Source organism: Aulonocara sp. 'chitande type north' Nkhata Bay, linkage group LG16, assembly GCF_057382095.1.
Source record: "Aulonocara sp. 'chitande type north' Nkhata Bay isolate Kocher_YH1m ecotype deep benthic linkage group LG16, A_spYH_male_GT1.1, whole genome shotgun sequence".
Lineage (NCBI taxonomy): Eukaryota > Metazoa > Chordata > Actinopteri > Cichliformes > Cichlidae > Aulonocara > Aulonocara sp. 'chitande type north' Nkhata Bay.
Window position 1 is genome coordinate 25,919,063 of NC_141359.1, and position 25,886 is coordinate 25,944,948.

At 40.0% G+C, this 25,886-nt stretch overlaps 1 protein-coding gene across 6 annotated transcripts in view; it reads right to left on the bottom strand.

The window, feature by feature from the left end:
* LOC147311666 (plakophilin-4-like) overlaps nt 1-25,886 on the bottom strand; it is a 96,430-nt gene that overhangs the window by 23,152 nt on the left and 47,392 nt on the right. For 3 of the 6 annotated variants that reach the window (XM_086267660.1, XM_086267665.1, XM_086267661.1), the window contains exons 3-8: nt 24,919-25,031; nt 16,242-16,276; nt 9,486-9,617; nt 8,871-9,064; nt 7,917-8,481; nt 6,318-6,344 (exon numbers count right to left, since the gene is read on the bottom strand). In XM_086267660.1, the coding sequence (XP_086123786.1) occupies nt 6,318-6,344; nt 7,917-8,481; nt 8,871-9,064; nt 9,486-9,617; nt 16,242-16,276; nt 24,919-25,031 (1,066 nt within the window). The remainder of the gene's footprint in view (nt 1-6,317; nt 6,345-7,916; nt 8,482-8,870; nt 9,065-9,485; nt 9,618-16,241; nt 16,277-24,918; nt 25,032-25,886) is intronic. The other 3 variants (XM_086267662.1, XM_086267663.1, XM_086267664.1) reach the window with 3 other exon arrangements.

Below are 25,886 nucleotides of genomic sequence, written 5' to 3' on the forward strand. Positions count from 1 at the left end.
AGGTAGTTAAAAGTCTGAGATGTACTTCTTGGGTTATTTTGCAGTTTCTCTAAGCATTACAAAATGTGACCTTGGGTTGAATTTTCTGGGACGCCCACTCCTGGAAAGATTGGCCGCCGTCTTGAATGTTTTCCACTCGTGATTAACCTTTTTCAATGTAGACTTCAAATTGTTTGGAAGTGACCTTAAAACCCTGCTGAGAGTTATGGGCAGCATCAATTGCCCCTTTAAGATCACTGCTAATGTATTCCCTACTTGGCTATGTGTTAACACACACCTGAGAGCTCCAGCCAACAAAGTGACAAAACCTGAAATTTTACAGAGGTACTCACACTTCTGATGCTCAATCGAGAACATATGATTAGCAGCACTGCTACTGCCTCTACTGGCTACTATGTACCTACCTATGGAAGTAATAAGAGACATAAGAACACTTGATTTGTTAAATCGATGTGTAATATGCCATGTTTTGTAGTTCATTGGAGGTTATATTAAGCTGGTTTTAGGAATTTCATTTTTATTATGTCCCAGTGTGTAAAAAGAACACGACACGTGTTGTCATCTTTCTTTTTGCCATGACTGGATGAGAGTATATAAAAGAAAAATCATTTTAAAAAAAGGCCTTTGTAATACCTTAATATGTAACCACAAACAAGTTAAAACTTGACATGTTGACATTTTCTCAAGGAACATAAGAATATGATTAAAGCGTTCTTAGTTATGTTTTAAAGAGACGATGAGACGTCAACAAAAGTTGCTGTGGTTATAATGTTATGACGCAACTTTGGAAGAGTAACTTTTGGCTCCAATATAATGTGCATGGCAGCATATACACCTGCACCATCTGTTCTCACTCTATACCAACTCAAACTTGAAAAAGCAAATTCATTTCCCTGCTCCCCAAAACACAGAATGGTTAACTGAAACAATCGATAGGAGAGGGTAGTTCATTTGAGTAGAATTTGTACTGAAGAAGGAAAAGAAAATGGATGAAAAATCTGATTAAAAAGGGGGCCCTGTTAATTTAAACAGGAGGGGGTAATGGGCTGCAAAATTTCTATCAAAATAACCAAGGGCTAATGTCTGAAAATGGACCACAATTATAGCATGTCTCAGCCAATCATCCCCTAATCAAGTTAAACTCAGAGCTGAGCTATTCTGCTGTGACATAACAAGAAGCAGAATAATAGTCGTGCTTTTACCGTCGCATTTTGAAGATCGCAAAAAAAGGTTACGAGTCCAAACTTTATTTTTATTTTACAGACCAATTAAAAATAAACTGGTACGATGAACTGTAGAGGACAGCGTGGACATAAAGGCATTTGCTCCTCTTTAATCTCCATTCTCATCAAACAAACCTAAACAAACACCATTTAAGTAATGTTTGTTTTAAACCTCACATCACTGAAGCTCACTAAGCTGTGAACCCCAGTGGGCCAGTATACAGTTGGCAACTTACTGCTTATTGCACATTTCACAAGCCCCCAAACGTCACTTGGGTCCTCTCCAACTGCATGAGCTCAGGCACAGACTGCTGCTAAACACGAGCTCTGCCATGCAGAACCAGCTAAATGAGGGAGTCTTGTCACAATTTGAGACTGAGGACATTAATAAATAAACATATTTGCCTCATTTGTGAGCAGAGAGACTCTGGAGGCAAGACGAGTACAAATTTCAGATGTAGATGGTAGACTAGACTGAGGCTGACCTCTGAAACACAGAGCCTTTACATGCACTGAGGCAAGCATAGGATGAGGCATTGGGCAGCTGGTTAGGGGACCCTGGTAACCTCAATCTGAATAAACATGCAGAGAATCAACTAACTAGCTTAATGGTGTAGTTTTATTGAAATAATGGTTGCAGTCCAAGTTACTAGCTGATATTAGCAGAAGTTGTAAAACAAAACAAAAAAAAACAGATTTAAAAAAAGGATTTTCCTTACCGGTATTTTCAGTCATACATGTGCAGTTAGAGTGGTCTATGCTTAAAATGTCCAAAGTTTTAAATAACAAGATATATGAAAATAATCCTTGTGAACCGAAAGCTTAGGCTTCAGCCTGCTCTAAAGGCTCAGCTTAAGAGAATTTCTCCAACTCTTGAATATCTTTGAGATCACAGACATGGGATGTAATTAATACGGTTATCTCAGCCACACAGTTTTATACCCGTGAGCACAGCAGGTGGTTTGCCTTCTGTTTATAAGGGTCAACCAATAAGAAGAAAGTTGGCTTGAAGGAAAGGACAAAAAAAAACAAAACTTGTTTCAGACAGTGGATTAACTGGGGTGGGAGGGTGGGCGGCACTAAAGCCCAGTATTAGATAGATACAGATTTGTGTTTAAACCATGTATTAGGGCTGTTCGATATAACGATATATCGGATGACGATATAAAAATGTCTATCGTTTCATTTTACGCTATCGTTTGTTTCGTGGTGTCGTAAAATAAACTGTTTACGGCAATATTTTTTCATCGTTTTGATGGTCACTGTAGTGGTTATATTAATTTCTTAAAGTTCTCTCTTTCTCTTATATTTTATATAACCACACTACAGACGGACAAGAGCCTGTTTTTATGTGTTATGGTTAGCAACAACAACGTTAACAGAATCGCGTGTCCGCTTGTTTATGTTCCACATAAACCTTTCACAATAAAGCTCAAGATCCTGTTGACTTTTCAAAATAAACTGAATCACGTGAAAGAGCAGATTATTTACGGATGAGAAGCAAAAAAGAGCCGCAGGGTGCTAATAAATAGACCTTAGACTCAAACGTTAGAACAGGCGTTTCCCCGCAGCAGGCTGTGTAATAAATACTCACAAAGAAAACGGCGGCCTTTACAACTTATGTCTAAAAATGTATAGTTTCATGCATCGGTTAAAACACTCGACTCCAGCTACATGACGCGCAGCTGGAAACACTTCACGCAAGTCGAGCTGCCCGAGATTCACTGAATTTACAGAAAATGTTACATTTTTGTGATTTATATCGTTATCGGACGATAGAATTCTTATATCGGGATATGAGATTTTGGTCATATCGCACAGCCCTACCGTGTATCATACAGAACCCAGAAACTAAAATACAGAGCTGGAATTGAGCAGAATAACTCCGCTTTAAGGTCAACGTATCACCAGGCTCAGTGGGCAGGTCTTTTCCCCTAATGAATCAAATAAACACACAAATACAGATTAAATTCTATCAAAGTCTAAATTGCAAGTAAATGAGCATTTCCTGCCAAAATATCAGTCTGACCTTGACCTGAAAGCTGGAGAAAAAATGGTGTCCTAGCTTCTAAGTGCTCTCTGACAGCAAGAGCATTTTATGGAAGAGATCACAACAAGTGCAATCCATTTTGGGTAAAACAGTGTTGACAAAGCACCCAGTTTTTTGTCAAGGTTATGACAGATTTTAAAACATTTACTCTAAATTAAATTTAGAGACTGGCTTTTTAGCCATTGCATAGTAATAAATTAAATGATGGCGAGTGCTGCAAACGTCCTTGAATTATGGAAAGGTTTAAACAAGGCTGTGGACTTCATTTATATATTGAAGATTTGATTGTTTTTGACTGATTTTCCCTCACTAATGAAAGTATTTTTTTTGACAACTTCAAAGTGTTGTCAAGTAAAGAGGGTTGAAATAAGGCAAAACTAAAATATATCATAACCTACAAAAGCTTGTCTGTTTTGTTTATGTGTGTTTCCTATAAAAAAAAAAAGTTAACCCCCTAAAACCTAAAGAAACGCCCAAGCTCTGACTCTCCACTCCATAGCCATATAAACAAAGACATAAACTAAGGTTGGAAGGAAGTAGTAAAACAGAGTAAAGAAGAAAAATTCTGCCACTGTGTGCACTCAATAGTGCAGGCAGCCTTTCACGCCATAGCTGTGCGCACAATAACCACTAGCAGCAGCTTGGCAGGAAATCAGTTCAGCTTCTCTTGTTCAAAGGTTTGGAGAGGGTAGGAGATGGAGAGAGAAGAGGTGGTGGGAAGACATAAGGAAAGGCGGGAAAAGAAAGTAGCCGAGAGTATAGGAGGGGATGCGAACGAGAGGATGAATGAAAAGAGGGTTAATGAGGTTGTCTAGGACCACCAGAGACCTCTCATTCCATGTAAAGCCTAGCCACATAAACAGAGCTTTTGGCACAGCTGTGACCGAGTGAGTGGGAGAGAATCTCCCAGGCACAGGAACCTTCATGCATATCTCTGCCTCTCAGCAGCCTGACTCCTGAAAGTAGCAACATTCAAACAACCTTAGCAGAGACTAATCTGTCCCCCGATAGAAGGGCTGCAGTCACTTCTAAAGGCATCTGCAAATTGTCAGGGAGAAATAACATACTGCTGTCTATTGAGGATGAATGGCCCACATTCCTGCTGCGTTATAGTCATTTAATTCTCCCCCTCAGTCCTCTCACCGTGGCTTTAACAGATTACACTTGGCAGAGGCTGGATAAAGGGTGGTGGCTGCTTGGCGCGTGCTTTCCCTGGAGAAACAAACACTTAAATGGATGCAGCTGAATGTATCCTTCAAGAAAAATACATTTCAAGAACCCTCTCTAAACAAACGGAACTCCTCAAAGAAAACTGGGATGATTATCAGAAAATCATTACGCATGAAAGTTCCTAAAGGGGTAAAAATTCGATTGCACCACAGCTAAAACTACCCCGGTAGCCTGGATGGCGAAATGAAAATGCAGACATTGAGATGTGCTATTTTCCCCCCTTTCTCTTCCTTCCTCTCTGAAAGGGACATGGAGCGTAATGAGCACATTATTAGGGACAATTTATCTTCATTTTCCATTTTTCAGCAGCAGAGGGAAGCTCTGACATCATGCCAGTGACAGCGCAGGGAGGGGAGCCAGGTGGATGAGTAGTCGGAAGAGTAGAGGGAGGCGAAAGGGCACAAATGAAGCACAAAAAGGTGGACAGAAGTGTGATAAAAAGGCAGCAGAGAGAACCAAAAAGTGTGTGATGAACCAAGAAAAAGGTGAGGAGGAGGGGGAGGAAAAACACTTTCTGATAGATATTGACAGAAAACCACCAAGAGCTACAACATCAAGTTCAGGCTGCTGGATGGTGTTTGCCAAATGCTTGCAATTGAGTCTGATTGTGTGATCGTCCCATTTCCTTCTACTATGGCTCATCGGACACTTGTGAAAAATTACTGCAAAGTGCAGATGATGCGTTTGTGACAAAAAGGAAGACTGTAAGGGGGAGGACAAAGAAGGTGACAAAGAAATGAAGGAAAGCAGAAGGAACAGAAAGCTCGGTTCGTTGGCCAGATTTATACTCCCTTGACGAGACACACACACACACACACACACACACACACACACACACACACACACACACACACACACACGCGCAGACAGCTGTGGACACTGAGGAGTGAAGTTGTTCTACTATTACTGTTACACTACTCAGGAGGCTGACAACCCTTTGGCTCTGCTGGAGACATCATCAGTCAAAGTAACAACATCTGTGTTTGTGTGTGCAGTGAGTCTGGGTAATAAAAAACAATCTCACTTTAAGAACACTTCCATAGTAACAATGATAAGCTCTGAACTACTACTAAGTCAGGCTAGTGTAATAAATAAATACAAATGCATGTGGAAAGGCCTGTGATGTTTAATAAAAGGCTGGAAAAACAACAAATTCACCCAAAATTAAAACATTTAAAGACAGTTCCATCCCACTGAGGAAAGAAGCAGCATGCAGTCACGAGAAACAGCTAGCAGCAAGGCCAAGACTGACCTTTCATTACACTTCCACAGTTAACACCCAGCTGCCATCATTAACTTCTGCCTTTTTGGTTATTATCCCATGTGATTCAGCTCGAACAGATGCAAAGGCAATTTCGCTCAATTAAAAATTATTTTGCCAGTTAATTTTTATCATAAATATCTGGTTGATGCGCTACAAGCAAAATGAATAAAAATACGTTTTATTACGCAGCTGAACCTTTTCATCTTAAAGGACTGCGTGTTCCTTCAGAAATTTAAAGCAATACTAATCTTTCAGAGTTTGCAGAATTTACCTGAAGCGCGAGTATTTCCCTTAAAATTTTACAAGGATAGCTAATACATTACATCAAAATTTAAAGTAAAGATATTTAGCAGCATGTTCCCAGTGATCTTGCTACAATGCACGTGTGTTTATTAGACGTTAAAAATGGCAACTGGTCGTACATGAGCGTTAGACATAAATAAAATAAATAAGATCAAGTCGTGCACACACACACAGCACCTTTATGTAAACAGAACAGATGATGAGCTGAAGTAACACAACCACCAAAACAAAACAAAACTAAATTCACCTTGTACGTCACCATCAACGAGGGCATCTGAGAAAATCCCAAAGCAGCATCAAGTCAAGAGGAAATAAGTGTCAGTTAACCTCAAAGTAACACTACACTGATTTTCTGAGTAACGTGTTATTTTATCACGTGGAGGCAAAACCAAAAGCGGAGCAGTGTTTCATCAGTTTGAAATTCCCACTGAATAATCATGGTTATCTGTAGCTGTCATTATTTGTCTAGACTATGATCTAATGTCCTGGAGATTCTACAGAAAACGGGAGCAGAAAATGAAAGGCTGCAGGCTGATCTCCGTCCATCAATTCTTGTTGCCGTGTGGAAAACACCGGGACAAGATACGTGTGTTTAGCAAGCAAACACTAGTCAGCTCTTGTTTTTGCCTCATTTGCTCAGGATTCTCTTAAGAATGACAAACTAGTTTGCACAGGCATGCTTTCCAATTAATTATCTTCCTGATCTCTGGCATACTTCTCTCACACACACAAAGCCACCCCCTTTCCTGCCTCAGTGATTGCCCACAATATAGCCTAGATAATGCACTCATCAGAACAATGGATTTGAAGGAATGCCATCACGTTTTGTGGAATCATTTTCTTCACTTTCTGTTATTTCCACTACGGGGGCACCTTGTGTTTATGATTAAATGCTCTGTCAGTTATTTAACCACAAAACAAAACGTTTTTTCCCCTGTATGAATGCCACACATGCGTAATATCAAGCAGTAGCCTTGATTCTCACATAAAGCAAAACTAAAGGCAGCTGAAAATCATGGTTTCTGTGGCGTTCGGTAGTTAACCCTCTCACCTCAGTCACACTAGTTACAAATCTGAAATTTCGTCAAAGCAACCATTTCAAAAGCAATCGGATCAAAGTTGTTGCATGCAGTCGTAATAACTGTGCCAACCACTGTTTTCTTTTGTGTGACTGTAGCATAAGTGAATTGCGCTTGTGCAAGGTTACACCTCTTTTAGGTGTGGTAACTGAAGCAACTGATTTATTTGAAACCAGAAAAGGCAAGTGAAGCTGCCTGGAAATAATTTAAACTTAGTTCTTCCTCTGACACAATAGTTTAAAGGCAGACTATCAAATAATAATAATATGGTTTCTATCAGAATGTAATCAGTAAAGCAGATGTGTGATCTGCACAAGCTGTTTAATACTAAAGTACTTTTGCTTGAGAGCACTCAATTAGCAAAAAAGCTAATGAATACCGATTCCTAGACTTGGTTTCTTAGTCTATATTTGCCAATATTTGTCTTCGAGCAGGAACTATGTTTTGGTGACACTCCAGGGCAAGCACTGACCTCGCATTCACTCTTTGCTTTCAGCTTGAGTAAATGAAACAAAAGAGTCAGAAACATGCCTGAGAAATAATTATACAAGAGTGCATCCCTGTCTGCACAAAGCAAACATAACTGTATCGTTTAACATGCCAAGAAAGGAGGAACAAAACACAAAACACTTGTAACTTATTTTAGCAGACTTGATATTAAAGCGTCAGTAATTTTATGCTGAGACTTTCAAAAGAAGATATATAAAATACTGATGCACCGTACAGAGCAAGTATGTGTGTGCGTATGTGTGTGTGCAGCAGAGCACCTGCGAGGCTGTCAGGTCGCGTCATTCTCTCGTAAATGTCGTAACTTTGGGGTCCGTAGGGGTCAGTGTTGTGGAGCAGGGAGCGGGGCAGAGTGGAGCTGTAGTGCTGGGGCACGGCAGTCATACTAGCCCTGACTGGAGACGAAGTGTGAGTAGGCTGTTTAGTCAGCGGAGGGTTGACGTTGTCGACCATCGTCAGAGGTGAGCCCATGCGGCCCGAGGGTGACCCTGCTGAGGCCTGGTAGGGTGAGGTGGTGCGGCTAGATCGAGAGTTTGTGGAGCCCATGCGACGCAGTGCAGCGGGGGAGTTTTTCTGAGCGTTGTAGGGTGAGCCACTGCTACCGCCGCCCGTAGTACTGGTTCGCTGGGCAGAGGGCAATGTTGTAGAATAGATGGCGGACAGGGGTTTGGGTTCTGTAACAATGGGGGAGCCGTAGGCACTGCCAACTGAGGTACGCAGGGAACCACGGGAGGGGGACATACTGCTCGCGTAGGCTGGCGAGTGAGAGCGAGAAGGCACTGAGCTGACCCTTCGCATAGCTCGGCCAGGCACTGCTGTTGTGACCTGCAAGCAAGAGAAAAAAAATAAAAAGGCTCTGTGGTTTAGTTTACATTCAGGAGGAGCTATAAAATTATGTACTGTAATAATAATGACATGCTGCATAAAACAACATTGCATAAAACAATTCATTACAGGGCATGACTTTACTCTGAGACATATTTATTTTCCTTGTGCTCCCCTCCTCTGTTGTGTGACGGCGCCATTTGGTTTCTCAGCATTCTCTATACACGAAGCTGTAAGAAGCGTGATTAGGTTGTGGTGCTCGATCCCTCTGTGCATTAAAGCCATAAATCACTAACAAACTCAACAGGAATTCTGGAGCAATTAAACTTCACGACCCTTTGAACAAGACGCATGATGAGATAAATCTTGACTTAAACAACCGTCAGTACCTGGGCTGAAGCCTGTCCCTCAGCCCTGGCATTCCTCATCAGTGTGCCAGTGCCAGCACCGGGGAAGGAATGCTGCACCCTTAGTTCAGCCTTGCCCAGGTTCTGGCTGCTGAGGTAGCTGCTGCTGGCATCCTGGTAACCACTGTCCGAGTACGAGTTCATCTGAGCTGAGTTACACGAATTCCCTCCAGATCCTGAGAGATAATGAGAGAAAAACGACAGACGAGAATGAAATGCTGGGGGAGAGTATGGAGAGCGGTTAGAGGCACAGGGACACATAAAGGGTTTCATAACAGATGTGACCTTTACTTAGGATAGCCTTACTAATGACAAATGGCACAGCAGGGGGGGTGGGTAACAGTTTTGTCAAGCTATTACTCAGTGTGCCATGGTAAATATCCAGCCTTTTATACCTTATGCTTATACTGATAACAGTTTATCCTGAAGAATATAACGGTGAAAGACAAAAAATAAAAATAAAGAGTGTAATCATAAGGTATAAAATTAAAGAAAATTGTTTTCAAAACTGGCATCAGTGTAGTGGAACAACGCTGAGGCAAGAGAAAGCGAGCAGAAGAGAGGGCTGCAGAATGTAGAGAGAAGGCAACAACAGACCCTCACTTTCATGAAGGGAGGACTGCTCCGGGGAGTACAGAGACACCTGCTCTGACTCCGTCCTGATGTGGTACCTCGGGGACTGGGAGCTGTCAGTCACCCGAGACTTTGCGTCCCCCAAGGCACAGGCATCTGAGAAGACACGGCAGAGCAGAAAGTCAGGCAGAGAGGTGGAGCTTCAGGTCTGAAATAATCTCACAGTTTTCGGTCTTTGGGACTGAGAGTTTACAATAGTCGTTAAAGCAGTCGATATTTTATGGAACTGAAAGCAAACAATAAGACGGTCATTTCAGCAACATTAGTTTCACACTTGTATACAGTTGGAGTCATTAAATTTTACTACCATACTAATTTGGGAAGTCAAAATTGGGCGGCATGTCACTTCAATTGTGTATACAGCCATGCTCTAAATCGTTTCACAGCTCTAACATTTCCCTGCATCCCCTCTCGCGTCACGCACAGCAACAACGAGCGAGGCAAACAGAAGCCGAAATTAGCTGTCTAATGTCTCTGTGCACAATGTTTCTCCACAGTCACAATCTAGTTAAGCGTGACCAGAGTCAATGGATTCCTCTGCAATCACTAGAACAATTGGCAGTGAATGAAGGGAAGGAAGAAGACAAACATTGGTGGTCTGAATTTGTCAGATCCTGCTCGGTTCGCTAGCGTGTGAATGAAAGCTGAATCCTGTGACTGAGCCGCCTTGTTGTCAAAACTGACCTGTTGAATAAATGTGTTGACATGTAGGCTTTGTGCATTTGACAACCTGGCATCTTGCACTCCCACTTTTGGAGGACTAAAGGTGCTTGGCTATTTACTGAAGGGATTGAGTCAAAGCAGATCAAAGCAGATCTGGGGTCAGACTGTCAGAAAGCACAGTGGGGGTGGCCTGTTGTGAGAGAGGCATCCCCCATGTGGCTTCAGAGAGTCCAGTCTACAACAAACTCTGTGTCAACTGTGTCAGTGCAATTTAATATGTGGATACTCGCTCACATTTTTGTGTATGTATTTTTAAGTTTGCAACAAAGATGAAAAGGCATTTATTAGCCAAAGACATCAAACAACTCAACAATCTGAATTCTGACAGTGACTCTTAGTCTGGTACACACACAGCATGTTGTTTAGGACATTTTGTACCAAGCGCTCACTCTGTCTGATAAATAATATGCCAAAAAGGCAAAATAGATGAGAAACTGGAATAGACACAGAGCGCAAGTGCAGAGCGAAACAGAAGCCTTTTTGATCTGTGTAGAAGATTACACACATAGTGAATCCATTTCGGATAGTTATTTTTTCCCCACAACTACTGACTAAAGAGGAGAGCAGCGGCCACTTCTTACATTTAGGCCCCAGCAGTGAATTTCAAAACTTATTTTAGAGCTCAACATTTATCTCTACCGCTTGCCCTTGCTTTGCTAATCCCACTAGTAGATGTCTAAGCACTCTGCCCCCAATTTTTACATTTTCTTGTCTATTAACAATGCATTAGATAAGAATGTAGAATGTCTGTAAAGTGGGCAGCACCAAGCAGAACCCAAACAATCAACTCGTGTGTTTCCTATTTTCCCCAAACAATTTATTTCCCTGGATTTAAAGAGCATCTTTCTGGTTTGTGTCTCCAGCTAATTAATGTGCTGGAAAATGATGCAGAAACTGGATTTTCAGAGGAAAAGAAAGAGTGACACTGGGACGTCACATATGAGAAAAGTTGATTTTGACACCGAGGCTGAAAATCGATATGAGCACATACAGGATTAGAGCCCAGGTATTAAAGTGAAAAAAAAAAAAAGTCGTATTACCAATCTACCAAGGATGCAAAAGGCAAGAAAGGGCCAAACAGTGGGAAAAAAATAAAAATCAATGTTACAAATATTGAAACAGTATTTATTTCAGCACCCAATAATGATTTCGTTTTAGCTGGTTCCTTAGCTTTTGTTTTATTATTGAGACTACTGAGACTATTGAGGCTGTGTGTCCTTGTGTGTACCACTGGTCAATGCTGAGATAATGGAAAATGCTTGGTGTCCTCTGTGGGTGTCTTTTCTTGTATACTGCGGGGGCGATCGTGGCTCAAGAGTTGGGAGTTCGCCTTGTAATCGGGCAAGACACTTCACCCGTTGCCTACTGGTGGTGGTCAGAGGGCCCGGTGGCGCCAGTGTCCGGCAGCCTCGCCTCTGTCAGTGCGCCCCAGGGTGGCTGTGGCTACAATGTAGCTTACCATCACCAGTGTGTGAATGTGTGTGTGTGAATGAATGGATGACTGAATGTGTAAAGTGCTTTGGGGTTCTTAGGGACTCTTAAAGCACCATTTACCATTTACTGCGGGTCCGTACTTGTGAGGACTAAGGTGTTTTAAATGAAAACATAAGTGTTGCATGGACAACGTTGTAGTGGTCAACACTGGCTTGTTTGTAGCTGGTGACACAAATCCCCTTTGGGGTTGTGTTACAAAGGGTAACCGTGGCCACATACCTTCCGTAGCGGCTCCTTGTGGCAAGGGAGCAGCGAAAAGTAGCCAAGTGGGAATGTAGAATAATAATCTTCTAGGATTTGGCTCAGAGTGCCTCTTTTCCCCTTGAAAGCCTACTAGGAATAACCCTTGAAGCTCTTCTCTGAACTGAGTGGTTTCTGTCATATTGCAGGGTTAGTTATAGAACAAAATCCCAGATTTTCCATCAGAAGAGAGCGAGGTTGGTCTCTACCTATGAGCTGCCCATTGAAAGGAAAAAAAAAAAAGAAGAAGAAACTACTCAAATGGTCATCAAATTCTTTATTGATTTATAATGAGGTGTCAAAACTCGTCATTAAGGGGAGAGGAGAGGTCATCGAATATCATATTTCAGTCAAAAGCTGTTTTACCACTCCAATAAATACTTTATTTATGATATGGGCTACATTTTGCTGCACACAACAGTGTTTCATTTGTGTGCCAGAAACCCTCACGCCCACTTTCTATTTGGGTCAATGGGACAGTTATATGGTACTCCTGTGATTCTGTTTTCTAGGACCAGCAAAGCTCAAGTCTGTTGGCTTACAATGTTACATCACAGGTGACGAATTATGCATGTAGAGCCAACACCGAGGGAGCAGCAGCAGGTAAAATATAAAAATGTTCTCCTTTTAAATATTTTTATCTGAACGTTTTACCTCTTTCTGTAAATATAGCTAATTTATCCACCTGAAATAAACACACAAGCACATGTCTCGTGTGAACAAGCTTATTACAGCACTGGAATGATGCATGTACAAATGAATAAATAAATAATTAGAAGAGATATCACTCCACCCAGCAACATACTGCTATCAATCAGCAATATGTAAAATCTGGGAATTTTTCTCCCTTCTGACATCAAATAAGAAATGACTCTTGAAACCCTAATTGATAGAAATCTATTATAGTTATAGAAAACATCCATCCATGTACAGCCTTATATTTCTGTGTCTTCAAGGCATTGAGGAGGGGTGGAGTGTATTCAAGTGGACAGCTGGCCAGGTGCCTCTGTGATGATCTGACAATAACTGCTGGTTTCAAGCACTATTATTTCACTTTGCAGGGTGGTTGCATTTGCTGTTACATATCAGGCAGTGTCAAAGCTGTAGTGTTTGCCCATTTATTCTGTGATTTTATGCTGTAATAGCTTGTAAAACACACAGCACTGTATACTGATTTTTCCAAAACACATTAAAAATGTCACGGTTTGATATTGCACTTAAAGTTGTTTATTCCCAATTTTTTGATCATGTTTTTGTTGACCAGCTAGAGCTATCCCACGAGTCTTGGACAATACAGCGTACAGCCAGGACTGATCTCTACAGCGATCAGCAATAACTTTATGTCTTTTGAAGAACTTGGGACTATGTTAGGCATACCTTCAAAGCATTTTTTAAAAGTATCTTCAACTGTGAAATTTTATACTGGCTGGGCCGTCTAATGACATGAATCTTCCCTCTCAATCTACCTTAGAAGATTTCTTTATGACACAAATTATACACAAAGAATCATTTCACAAAGTAATGCATGGTGAACAGATCTGACCAATGATTTACCCGAGAAAGAAGAGTTATAAGGAAGTTATTCTGGTGAATCGTGAATCTGGTGGTCGGCATGAAGCTGGACACTCTGGTGACAGTGGCAGAGAAAAGGACATTAAAGAAACTGATGGACATTATGGACAATGCTGGGCATCCTCTGCACACAGCCATAAACAACCAGAAGAGTCTGTTCAGTGACAGGTTGCTTCTCCCAAAGACAAGAACTAACAGACTTAAAAACTCCTTTGTCCCACACGCCATCAGACTGTTTAAGTCCTCTCTGGAGGGGAGAGGGAGGGGAAACAGGAGGACAAAGGAGGGGGGAACAACTAAGCTGTAGTGCCTCTTCACCTCACTGTGCAATACCTTTTGTGCAATACTTTTGTAAATAGTCAACAGTGCAATAGACCTCAATACTTGAAATGTGCAATTCACTTGTATTTTTATTTTTTATTCCTATTTATTCTATTTATCCCCTTCGTATATTTTATTTATATTGTCTCTGTATTTATATATGTGTGTGTGTGTGTGTGTGTGTGTGTGTGTGTGTGTGTGTGTGTGTGTGTGTGTGTGTGTGTGTGTGTGTGTGTGTGTGTATATATAATATTCTGTAACTCTGTAACTTCTGTCGGTGCTGTGCTTTTTTGGAAATCGAATTTCCCAGAGGAACCCACCCGAGGGATTAATAAAGTTCTGTCTAATCTAATCTAATCTGAATCAGAAGTTTATTCGACAATAAATGTAATTGTCTGAATGGATCTCAGCTTCATTATATGTGGGAATACATCCTGATACTCTTGTTCTTGGTAGAGAGTCTTGTATACATGTAATCAGATCACTGGTGAAGAGGTGCCTCTTCCTAATCCTGAATTATGCTTACTGAATATTTACCCAGATGGGTTTGTGATCTCTAAAATGCCAGGTCTTTACTCAGTTTCTGCTTTATGGAAACCGAACAGTTCACAGCTCCCTCGCAGAAGAAAAACAACCTGTGCAATTTTACAATGACTTACAGGAACGACTTATCATTTTGCTTTGGGAAAGATAAGCTGCCTGACAAAAAAGTATGTTTTTCACAAAAAAAGCATTACAAGTTTTGAGGTATTAGGAACACTTTCTGAAGCTTACTGAAGAATAATATTTTAGCAGATGATCCCAAGTTTCCAATTTTCCACCTAAACAACAATAACAATCCAATCACTGTATGCTTATCACCTAGCTATACTCTACATATAAAACTGCCTCTGCCTTTTATTTTCAAAACAATTTGGTCATTAAATGAAGTATTAAAAAGTCAAACATGATACTGACATGTTGAACTGCCAGCATGAAGACAAATGCATGTTTGATAAAGAGAAGGGATCGAAACACAAACAGACAGACGAAGCACAGAAAAAGGAGAAAATCAGAATCAGAATCAGAATACTCCATTTCTGGGGTGCTTGCTCTCTTCTTGCAGATGTACGAGGTGCGACTGCACTGACTTTTCCTGAGGCTAAGACAGTTGTTTCTACAGTAACACTTCCCCTCCGATCTCTCAGTCGGTGGAGACGTACGATGGCTCACGAGGCCGATGAGCCTCAGAGAAAGCTGTGGCCCATTACACTCTGTGCCACACATTTTGAGTTTAAGTCATTTAGATTGGACAAAGTACATCACCGCATCTGACTATCATTTATCATCCACAACACAATGAGAAATCAATACAAAGAAAAACAATGGCAGCGATTAGTACCCGACTCAGTTGTAACCCTAATGAAATGCATTCAGCATGGAAATTGGGACTCGGGCAGAAAAAGAAAAACCCGTGTGATATTTATATTCCCTCTGCATATGTACAAGGCTATCCCCCAAAGGCTCTTTTGATGGGATCGAAAACAAAAGATTAATGACCACTGCAGAAAGTCAGTCTTCCACTATGCAATTAATAAGCCATGAAAGACATTAGTAAATTTAATCCATTATCTGTTGTCGCCTAAACATCCTTGAAAGATGCGGGCTAAACAAACAGACCAACGGGGTCTTGAGAGAAAGTCTTCTGCTACCTGCCAATGATGGCGTTTCATCTGAGTGGGCAGAAATTGCTTAAGTAACTATTAAAACAAGAACATGCCTGGGGCTGTCAATTGCGCGGTTGAAAACACTTGTATTAGCACAGATTATTGTGGAAATGTAAAACATGTCTGTACTGCACACCATGCACACACACAAACACACAAAATGTACATTTTATCAAGTCTAGATACATGCACAGCCCTTGCTTTGCAAATGGAGAATTGAAAAGCACTTAGCTTAGCCGATATAACTCACTAACACTGCATAAACTGCATGTTGTTCTCTCAGGGTCTAACAGGTCCAACAAGAAAATAATCAGTTTTAAATAGAAAATATTTTTACTAAATACTTTTAGTTTGAAACCTTCAGAGAGCTTATCTGAATAATCCATGTATTGTAGTATGAACGTTAACCACAGCAGTCAGTGCCCTTGAGAAAGTAGGTGAGCCTCGTGGCCCGTAATGTTTTAGCACTGCGGCATGTGTAATTATTAACTAATTATTGACTAATTTCAGGTCTGGGTACAGACTCAAATGGGGGAGTGTTTGCTTCAATTCTTGATTACTCCTGCAAATACGCCGATATAAAAGACACCAAATATAAATGTAAACGGACACAGCGTAAAATGAGAAATTATTTTATGAGCAGCAATAGCATTTCAGTAATTACCTGCAGTTCTCCAAGGTAGGGACTTCTCAGATGAGCTGTGGGGGAGAAAACAAGAAAAAACAAAAACAACAGATGAAAAGGTGAATATATGCACTACGAACCAGAGACACCACAGTGGAAGATATGAGTGACATCATCTGGAGCCTCATCTACTTGTGCCTTTTACAACAAGATTAGAGATGGTAATCAGTGCTTTTGAGATAAAACAGCTAGAGGTTCAAAGGATGCTGCCAAAGTGGAGCTGTTTGCATCTCAGATGAAATCTAAATGAGTCAGCTAGCATTTTGTTTGCACACTGCCATAAAAAAGAAAAAATATATATATATACACACACATATACACACACATACATATACACACACATGCAGGACTGGCAGCTGTTTTTCCACATTCATTTCATTCATTTAGTAAATATGCTAAGTCAACGGCCGAAGGATGGAATATAACCTGAAGGGAGCTGAAGCAGCACAGACACATGAGAAACTCTCTCTGAGTAAATCAAAAAGTAATCACATTGTATATTCACACCCTCTGTCTTTAAGCTCAATGTCCTGACATGCTGACATAATCCTGACATGAATACCAGTATTTATTCCAGTGGAGCCTGTATCCCACAGAGGTAGTCACCCTCCAGAGAGTAATGCAGGGGAATAATGATCCAGCCAGAGAGAAATCACAGTTTGGGTCCATTATTTGGGAATAACACAGACCGTACCAAGCAACAAAATCAGAAAGAATCCAGTGACAGTGTGCAGTAATATAAATGGTCTTATACCAATCAACTGCACTGAGCGTTTTTGGCATGAAAGGCATGACACAAGCTTCTAGTACAGTTAGCTTTAGTAGTAAACCCATTTGTCCTAGATGCGTCTGATGTTTGTAGGCTTTACTGTATATAGGAGGCCTTAATTTTCCTAAATTTCAATTTGTTTTCTTTTCCAGGTAGATGACTGAAAGCCTTTTTTCAAAAAATTATTATAATATATTTTGTTTATCCCAAGACTTAAACCAAAGGCTACTCAGTTTTAACTACTTAACTCTATTTAAAGAAAGAGGCCAGTTACAGTTCAGTGCAAATCCTCGATCATGATAGTCCTAAATCCTAACCTAGAGTTCTTATTACAATGCTGAAACTACAACATGATCTGAAACAAACTGAAAGCTAAATTATAGCAGGTAATTTTTTGTTTTAGAAAGCTTCAAATAACCAAAGTGTGGTTACAAAGCTAACTAAAATGTAAGAGACAATTCAAATATCAGTAATATAAAATCAAATCCCTTTTCACTGTTCCTCTCAGCTACAAATGAGCAAGAAGTAATAAATATCACATTAAAATGTAAAAGTAAGTCTTCAATGGATTATCATGACATAAATATGTCTGTAGTTAAACAGGTTATTCTGAATATTGCTAGTCCCTTAACATATATCTGTAATTTATCATTTCAGTCCGGTTGTTTTCCAAAAAAAATGAAAATTGCGAAAGTAATACCACTATATAAAAGTAATGACAAACACAGTTTTACCAATTATAGGCCTATTTCTCTACTGCCTCAATTCTCAAAAATTCTAGAAAAACTTTTTAATTCAAGATTAGAAAAATTCCTTGAAAAACATCAAATAATAAATGTTGGTCAGTATGGTTTCAGAACGCAAAGAACCACTTCAATGGCGATAATTGAGGCAGTAGAAGAAATTACTGATACACTGGATAAAAATAAATATGCAGTTGGTATTTTTGTTGACCTCAAAAAGGCCTTCGACACAATCAATCACTCAATTTTACTGGATAAATTGGAAAGATATGGTATTCGAGGGAAAGCTGGTAACTGGTTAAAAAGTTACCTAACAGGTCGGGAACAATATGTTAGCATAGGGCATTACCATTCAGAGAAACTTGGTATTACATGTGGTGTTCCCCAAGGGTCAGTGTTGGGACCAAAACTTTTCAATGTATACATAAATGATATTTTTGATGTTTCTCAAGTACTTAAACTCATACTGTTCGCAGATGACACCAACATATTTTTCAGTAGCGATGATTATACTGATCTTGTAATGACTGTAAACAGGGAGCTAAAATTAATAAAAAAAATGGATGGACATAAATAAATGATCATTAAATATAAATAAAACTAAAGCAATGTTTTTTGGTAATTTAAAATATAATATAGAATTACCAATTATCATTGAAGGTGTACCAATTGATAATGTGAGTGAAAACAAATTTTTGGGAGTTATAATTGATAACAAAATTTCATGGAAACCCCACGTCAGACACACAAAAACCAAAATTTCCAGAAGCCTCGCAGTTTTGAACAAAGTGAAACAATTCCTTGATAAAGATGCACTTCGTACTCTGTACTGTACCCTGGTTCTTCCATATCTTACATATTGTGTGGAAGTGTGGGGAAACACATATAAAAATACAACTAATCCATTAGTCACAGTACAGAAACGAGCACTGCGTATTATTCACAAGGCTGGTTATCTAGATCATACTCACAAATTCTTTCTTCAGGCAAAGTTACTTAAATTCCAGGATCTGGTTAATTACAATACATCCATAATTTTGTATAAAGCTTTTACTAAACTTTTACCGGCAAATTTACAAACTAGATTTGAAATTCGAGAAAAGGTTTATAATGTGAGAGGCTTTGGAGAATTCAAATTACCCAGAACTCGAACAACCTGTAAAGGCTTTTGTGTGTCTGTATGTGGTGTGAAAATCTGGAACAGTCTGAGTTTACAATTGAAACAATGCAAAAATATTCATAGATTTAAATTTCTCTACAAACAGTTGGTCTGGTCACAGTATACTCAATGATGGGTTTTAGTGTGCTCTGTAATGTCTGTCCTCTTACCATTGCTGGTATGGATTCCAAAATAAAAAATAAAAAATAAAGTGTGCGTATGTATGTACATATATGTACTTGTGTGTGTAGATATATATGTATGTATATGTATGTGTGTCTGTTACTTGTAGTTATTACTGCCTGTTACTTGTGGTAATGCAATTTATAATTTATATATTCTGTATTCAGTTATGAAGGCTCTAATTGTTGGTTGCGAGCTGCCGCTTAGATGCTTGTATCTGCCCGGAGCTGTTGATGGGTCTGTATGCAATGATGGGCGTAGCTGCGGGAAGTTTATTGTTTTTTTTTTGTTGATGAGTGAGTATAGGGGTGGGATTTAATAAGTTTTCTTCATCCCACTCCTTTTTCAGGCAAGTTTTGTTTTTTGTTTTGTGTATTTTATGTTCAATATAGGTATTTGTTGTGCCTGAAAATGAATAAATAAATGAAATGAAATGAAATAACATTGTAGCGAATGGAATGGACTCAAATGAATACAGCTAAGAAGAAAGAGCAGTGTGGAACAGATGAGCAAGTTATCAGGTACTAAATAGGACTCTAAACTTATTATTTTAAGTATGTGTGAACATCAAATCACTGATCAAAGGTAAAAACCACTCACTCTCCTGTTCTAGAGTTAGTTATTACAAGAAACAGAGGCCAAGCAGGAGACCTCGGAGCAGTGCATCAACCCCGTTCTTTTTCAGATCTTCCATTTGCCAATCATTAATATCAAGCAAAGTGTTGCCGCTATTTCTTCCCAGTTAAGGTGACACTAAATGAGCTTTAAGAAGCACTTTCTTAGAATTTTAATGAGCATGCAGGCAATTAAAAAGAGGAAGTTGGGCGAGCTGAGCTTCACTGAAGCATGGGAGATAAAGCAGAAGAATGGCTACCGTAACGATTATGCGCCACCCGTGCTGCATGCTGACCGGCAGGCAGAGCGAAGGCGCTGCTAAGTGAGAGTAAAAGTGCCAATGGTGATACACAACAGGCCTAACTGTGACATGACACTTTATTTCCCATCAGTCCTTTTGGCCAATGAAAGGCTGGCTGGGTGTGGAGGTTGCATCATCTAGTTAAGTTTGCCAGAGGTGAAGTTTGATGGCCACCCCCTGTCTGCTTGTACAAATGAAGGCGGAGGCCAGCTCTGGAGGTGTCGCGAAATGTAATGACTCCAATCCGAACCCCTCAAGTGTGTTGTCACCTCTGCTGTTGTCCTGCTGTGCTATTGAGCCAATCAGTGTGACCTCAATGCTCGAGGCTAATCTCCATTCACTCGCAAATCCCGAGCCACAACCATATCATTCGTCTTCTTACTTGAAAGAAAAAAAAAAGAAAGGTGTGAAAAGCAATGTTGTATGTTTTCTTTATAGGGTCCTAGGTGGTTTCAGTCTCTCAGTCTGATGTGTTTATATTTACATGTACATATACAGGCTTTAAAACATCATGCATTAGTCTTATGTTAGCATAAGACTATCTACAGCAGTAGATTTCAGGTGAAGATGAGTTGTCGGGCATCCATGATGGTGGGGGGGAAAAGGCACCCAGTCAAAAGAAAATGCAAGAGACTGAAAACAAATCAGAAAAAAAGCCCTGCACACTTAACTCGCAGAAAATTGAATTTAATGCTTTTTCAAACAGACATCACAAAGCTCAACCAAAACACTGATTGTGATCTGCATGATGAGAGCAGGGCTGGATGATTAGAGGCAAATATTTAGGTGGGACTTTGCCAACAGACACTGGGAATAAATTAAGTTTAAATAATAAAACGCATCCTAAACTGCAGACTTGGCTGTTTGCTAATAACATTGTTTCAAACTTCATTCAAACTCAATTAACTTGTTCAGAGGGTCAGACTACGCTGGCTAAATTTTAAGAATGTGCCCATACCAGGCATTTCTGCGTCTATCCATGTACCTTGTCTCACATTCAAATACTCTTGCAACTCTTTCCTACTGGAATAAATGGAAGATGCAAATCCTGATGTTTGGTAACAGAAAAGAAGGAAAAGCGGGAGGAAGGCTGGATCAGTCCTGCAGACAGATACATATTTTGCTGACTTTAGTTACCATATTTATGTGAATTTGTATCTTTTGTATTTTGTTAACATTTAGGGTTGCATTTTCTCTCTGTGCCTACACTTGTTCCCTCTGGATGCTCCACTTTCTGCCCACAGACTAAGCCAGCATTCCTTTTACCTTAATACAAAGGAAGTTGGACACTGGAACTGGTAGTGATGTCATACCCAACTTGACCATAATTCAGTAGCAGTCAGAAAAAAAGGCTTTGTTTTCTCTCCATATCATGGTAAACAAATTTTGCCATCAGTAGCAATACTTGGGTATGAACACAATGTACAGGTTAACTAGTGACACATGCACAATAGTTTTACAGTCTTAAAACCATTTTTGTTGCAGCTGCCATCTCGAATTGCAAAATCGAGGTTGGTGTGGCTACTCAGACTTCACTGAGCGGAAAGCCTGACACCACTTCAAATGGAAGGCAGCAGAAAAACAAACTTTTGAGTTCGACTAGTAATTCTGAATTGTACATGGCTGTGAATGTGAATCTTTTGTTTGTGTTAGGCCTGTGATTGACTGGTAAACCACCCAAAGATGTACTTCTTGCTCAAATTTGGCTGGGATAGCCTCTAGCGCCAGATGCCCCTGCTTTATTTAAGCATTTTCTTTTTTTAATTGATGGATGTTCTGTTGTGCTTGGCTCAGGTATGGCAACAAAATGTTGAGACAAACATGTAGATAGCACTAACAAAATGCAGCTGATGGATCCAAGCAATCCAGGTGGTGCTTGCATTTTTTTAAGAGCACAGGCATGTCAACATAAAGAGATCTCTGACAGTTTGGTTCAGAGAGCATATCAACCCAAAGACACTGCATACTGAACAGTTTGCAACAAATGCATGTTCCATTACATGCACAACACAGAATATGCCGCTAAAAGATAAAATGAGTGAATGGAAGGCCAGTAAAATGTCATAATTTGTGGGCAAGAGAAGTGCAAACAGCAGCATTAGCAATGTGAAAAAAAGAAAGATTTCTAAAGCGGTAAAGAGGTATCCGAGTTGTATCTGAGGCAAGATAAGTAGGTGACTAATAGCTATGAAGACAGAAACAGCATACTACTATCGTAGCAAATACACGGAAAGCCTTAAGTCCCAAGCTGACAGTCCTAACAACCGAGGTATAGGGCAAGCCTCATTAAAATCAAACCACAGCAACAACCTGTGTCTGCCAATTCAGTCGAGTTTTTTCTTGTGATGCTTTTTAAGTGACACTTAGCCTACAACGAGACGACTGCATGTCCAACATTGCCTGGGATTTTGGTATTTGGCTCATTTAATCCACCAACTACTCTGAAAAACACTTTGTTTTGCAAGCCAAATGTCACTTATGGACCAGTGGATCAAGACAATGAGCTGAAAGCTACACAAAACAGATTTGGGTGATATTTTCATTGTGTCTAGCACACACAAGATTTGATATTTTAGGGAATAATTAGGTTGAGTAAACAAAGACTGCTCTGTCCTTAAGCTTTATTCCCAAAATTAATTTTGATATATGAATCATTTTATAAATATTCCCTTGTGTGGACGAATAAAGAACAACCATAGTGTGGTTGGACTCATTAAAACTGTGCTCCAAACAACATTTTTCTGAAAGGAAATTAAAGTAATTACTGGGGCTGTGTATAATTCAGAGAGCTGTTGTCCACACCTCTTTGGCAGCACTTAAAGCCGCTGTATATCTGCACCCCTCTAAAAAAGGGACAAAGGGGAAATGGACACTTACTGAGCAGTGCTGGTAGGTGAGTGCTTTTTAGAGTTATGCAGGCTAGAGTGCAAGAATGCACTATCTAAGGGCATAGGGCTTATTATCAGAAAGCCAGAAAAGTTCAGAGAGCCATTAAAGCTACTTTTGAAACAAAGTGTCATGTATCCAGATATATCCCAATTGTGTTACGGCCCATTTGAGAGTGAATGTAGCAACATGCCATCAGAATTTATATTCACTGACCACTTGTGAAGAAAATAGCTCGCCCCCCACTCATAAAAAGCACTATACAGAAGGATGTAGTATGTAAGAGATTTAAGCTATTAGATAAACATAGATAAGGGTAGGGTGGAACCTTACACTAGAGCTACAACTCCTGTCATCCTTACATGCCCATCTAGAGGGCATAGTATGGTGCAAGATGTTTAAGGAGAGGCAGCAGCAGCTCTGGTGTTTCATGCATGTAGATGTATCAGAAGCTTGAAGAACCACCTGTAGCAGCAATAATTAGAAGTAGTTGTTTCTTTTTGGTTATATGATGAAGATTAAAAAAAGTAAAAATACATGTGTTTACAGGAGTACAGTGCAACAAAAAGATGACTGTACCTTAGCTCTGACCACATGATCCAAACAACATAATGAGTAAATAGCACTTTTCTGTCATTTCTGATCACTCAGGCCACTTTGACACTATTCGTGCAGGACTTTTAGCATTTCTCCTCGGCACACACGCTCATTAGTTTGAATTTGGGGTTCAATGCGTTGCCTAAATACACACTTGTAGGAGCCGGGAATCTAACCACCGATCTTTCAAGTGCAAAGACAGTTTACATAATTTGTGATCTCATCATTATTTTTATAGCGGCACTCAGGAATCAAACCTTACAAAGAGACATAATGCTTAGGACTAAACCAGACAGAGTACAGCTCGGTTAACTGCAAGTAAAATACTCGTAGTATAGCAGTATGCCGTTTCAGTAAACCAGACATTCAAAGAAAATGAAAGACACAAATAACTCCCATCATAACTCACAAATTCTCTTACTCTCATTTCAGCTTAAGATACTAAAAGTGCAACTATAACAGGATTCATGTTTACGATGCATGAACTTTTACCATTGTCACGGAAACCTCGGTACAAATCAGTTTTGAAGTGCTTCATTTTTAGTTTTAATTTAAAAAAAAAAAACAACAACAAAAAAAACTCGCCATCAAAAACAGAACATTAAAAAACAAACAGTAATACAACTTTAATTATCAAGCGTTTACACCAATTATTGTTTCTCTCAAACAGGAATAATTTAGTCATAGTCCTGTGTTTGTGACAGTAACATTTACAGTTACGTTACGTGACAAAGCCCTAAAAACAATAATAAACATACTGTGCAAGTATTTTGGTTTGTGCATTTGCAACTGTTACTGCTCATTGCCTCTATTGTTTCTGTCGCTGCAGAAGGTTTGTTGTTTACATATGACAGAAGAGGACCATGGATGCATTTTACAGCAGAAGACAATAAGACTGCTGTTAAAACTTCGTTGCAGCTGCCTTGTGAGGCTGTTGAGATATTTCAACGTTATATCGAGCCTTACAAATGAACCTGACATGTGTGAGCCACAGCAGACAGGACAGAATGTGCGGTCACTGAGGTGTGATGATCAGGCAACCTAGTGTCTTTGCTGATGAAGTGGGAACGCGCTCACAGAGCCAAGTCACTCACAGCAATGCGTCGCTGAGAAAACAACACCTCACGATCATGCGTGCTCACACATATAAATGCATACATACATACGCATGCACATGCAAGGAGTGATTCTGTTCATCTCAGATTAAAGCACAAGACGGAGAAATATTTTAGATTCATAGTCCAATCACTGAGCATCATTGAGCATACTGGGATGCTCCATCACAATGCTATAATGCCATAAGGTTATACCACAGAGTATGGCCACTGCTGTGAAGGATAGAAAAGCCATGTGTTGGACTGTGGCTTCCTCCGTGTGTGTGTGTGTGTCTCTCTTCTCATTACCTGCTGCTACCAGCGCCTGGTGACTCAGCTCCGAGTCTGCATCTTTCCAGCTGATTGGCCACAATCTGCCTCTCCACTTCCAGCTCCCTGGTTAGCCGCTCAAACTGAAGCTCCTGCACATAAACACAATAGAGACAGTCGGGGGACCAAGGGTCAGAAATACATTCTCGCTCAAAAGAAATATGGACTTCGATTGGCAAATATGAAAAATATGAAGTCAATATGGGAGGGGAAAGTTAACAGTTGGCAGCCTGCTCCATGTCATTGTGGTTCATCACTGTGCATAGGTTAATGATGAGATTACAGAGATCTCCTTAGAGAGACGCAATCACGAATATTTCATTTTCCAAGCATTGAAGAGAACACACAATAGCTAGAAAACAAGCTGCTTCTTTCTTACTATAATGATAACAGCACGTGTATGTAAATAGTCCCATCTATTCCTTAACAGCTGAATTTTTACACACTGTAGGCAGTAAGTCCCAAACAGTTAATGCAACTATTTTATCAAACTCCTTACATGTCGACTGTTTTACTTGAAATCCTCTGTGATGATGTCAAGAGCCAAAATTAGAAATATTGTCCCCTGTCCAAAAACGTATGGAACAAAACTGTATGTACTTGGAGCCTACACAGCAATGCAATTTTCCAAGCCCACACAGACAGACAAGCACCACTTCAATAGGTGATATTTGGCCTAGGTGACACTGTTCCTATGGGAGTTGAGGAGAAATCAGCATTTGACTAATTATCTAGCCTGAACAAGGCCATTGCTTGCACAGATCTCTAGCTCCAAGCACTGCATCATGACAGTCATAAGACACACACAAGGTCTTTGGTACAGACTAAATAACTGCACACATACACCCATTTGCATATTTTGGGTTGTTTTTTTTTTGGTTTTGTACTCACCACACTGCTAGGATAGCAGCAGAGCCTACACTTGCTTTTTTCTTCCAAGAGACCTC